Consider the following 1,995-nt stretch of genomic DNA (forward strand, 5'->3'; position numbering starts at 1 on the left):
ATTTTTGAAAAAGGCTCCAGGGAGCCACAAGGGGGGCGCTAAAGAGACGCATGCGGTTGCTGCCCCCCAGTTAAGGGAATCAATACAATCCCTCATCTAAACCCTCCACTGGGTTCTGGGTGGTTCTCTGAACCTCCAGCCCAGTCTCAGGTTCTCCCACTGCAAAAACCATCTAGAAATAAGTCAACATTTCCTAAATGAAATGTATTTAGCCTTAAATTGAGCAGGTAAAGAAGATGATCTGCCAATGGAATGAGCATTTCTACTATTTAAATAGGACAATAAGAGAGAATGCACTTGAAATAAGACAATGCAATTTTTTTTCTATGTATATTGTGTAGTTCCATTGTTTCAAATACCTCCTCAATTCAAGAAAAAATGACTTATTTAGATTTTAGTCTTTTGCAGGGCCTCCTAGATGGTCCTGATTGAGCTCCATTCAACCTCCATCAGCTCCAAACAGCTTCCCTGTCCTGCAGCATGATGCTGCCAGGTTTTCATCTACGTGTCCAGAAGGATCTCACTGATGATTGCAGAAGCTGTCAGGAAATAATGAACGGCTAACAAATTGGACTGAAAGTTTTTCATTTCTACGTTTCTTTTGGAAACTGGCTTTTAATACTTAGGACACATTGTTTTATGCTTATGATTTTATTACATTTTTTCAAAATGTTTTTATCTTTCTGTGAAGCACTTTGGTCTTCCTGGAGTTGTTGTAAAGTGCTATATGAATAAACTTTGATTGATTGAGAACATAAATGAGCCTCGACTTCCATCCATCATCCATCCTTCATCCATCCATCCATCCATCATCCATCCATCCTTCATCCATCCATCCTTCATCCATCCATCCATCCATCATCCATCCATCCTTCATCCATCCATCCATCCTTCATCCATCCCTCCCTCCCAATGCCTGCCTGCTCTATTCCAGGCCTGAAAGGAACCATAGGTTCTGAACCAATGCGACCTTCTTACCTGGGACATGGAGGACAGAGGGGGATTGTTGTGGTTCTCCCTCCTGGACTCCTCCCAGCCACCAAAGCACCTCCACTGGCTCAGGGGGTCCAACGGCAGCACAGGACAGGTTAAAGGGAGTGTTGGGAAAGGTGGCCACATCCTGGGGCTCCTGGGTGAAGTGAGGGACGCCTGTGGGAGGAGCCGGAGACTGAGCAGGAGACACTGCAGAGACAGATTTACTAGAGCAGAGGCGTCAGGGTCTTACCTTCTACTGTTATCCAGGCTCGCTGAGAGGAGAAGGTCAGGCCGTGGAATTCCACCTCACACCAGTATTGACCAGCATCCTGCTGCTGGACCGACTTCACACTGCCACCAAAACACAGAGGGTCAGAACCAGATCCAACACAGCATCAGGTCCAACATGATGGCTGGAAGATCGGGATCCTGAAACCGGCCAGAGAGGGCGACACCGGGATGTCTTCTGGCATCATGTTCAATCGCCTTCAGTTCTCACCTCTTCTAGAAACTGGAGGCTGATATCAGGCCACAGAATGGGTCTGGTTCAGGAGATCATGATCGGCCTGATGACCACGCTGGGAACGCCGGTTCTGTGGCTAAACCAGGCCCAAATCATCATCCACTGCCGTGTTCAACTTGGAAATGCTAAATGCTGTATCTGAGATTCTCTGCTAAGGTCTCATCTTTCTGAGAGACAAACCGCGGCTCAGATGCTGCAGATTTTCCCATCAGCCCTTTCCAACGCCTCGCACTCGTTCTACTTGTTCGGCCAATAATGTTAATATTCAATACAGTAGCTATAGCGTGAGGCGCTGAGATGATTAGACTTACACTTCAAAAGATTTATTTTGTCATTTTGTATATACGAGTGTAAACAAAAAAAAATTTGTTTAAAACTGCTCTAGACAATTTCATTTTTTTAATGTGCAGCCATGAAAACATTAATAAATACATAATAAAAGTCCAGGTGAGGGTGTCTGTGATGAATTTGGTGCTGCTGACCACCTCTACAGCTGA

The 1,995-nt window shown here is 45.4% G+C and overlaps 1 protein-coding gene across 1 annotated transcript in view; it reads right to left on the reverse strand.

Annotated features, from left to right (window-relative positions):
• The window catches only part of tyro3 (TYRO3 protein tyrosine kinase), a 38,578-nt gene that overhangs the window by 20,013 nt on the left and 16,570 nt on the right, over nucleotides 1–1,995 (reverse strand). Inside the window, exons 3-4 of the mRNA XM_015374929.1 lie at nucleotides 1,226–1,326; nucleotides 979–1,149 (exon numbers count right to left, since the gene is read on the reverse strand). Of these exons, the coding sequence (XP_015230415.1) occupies nucleotides 979–1,149; nucleotides 1,226–1,326 (272 nt within the window). The remainder of the gene's footprint in view (nucleotides 1–978; nucleotides 1,150–1,225; nucleotides 1,327–1,995) is intronic.

The sequence above is a fragment of the Cyprinodon variegatus genome, unplaced genomic scaffold, assembly GCF_000732505.1.
Source record: "Cyprinodon variegatus isolate N-32 unplaced genomic scaffold, C_variegatus-1.0 Scaffold110, whole genome shotgun sequence".
NCBI classification, from domain to species: Eukaryota; Metazoa; Chordata; class Actinopteri; order Cyprinodontiformes; family Cyprinodontidae; genus Cyprinodon; species Cyprinodon variegatus.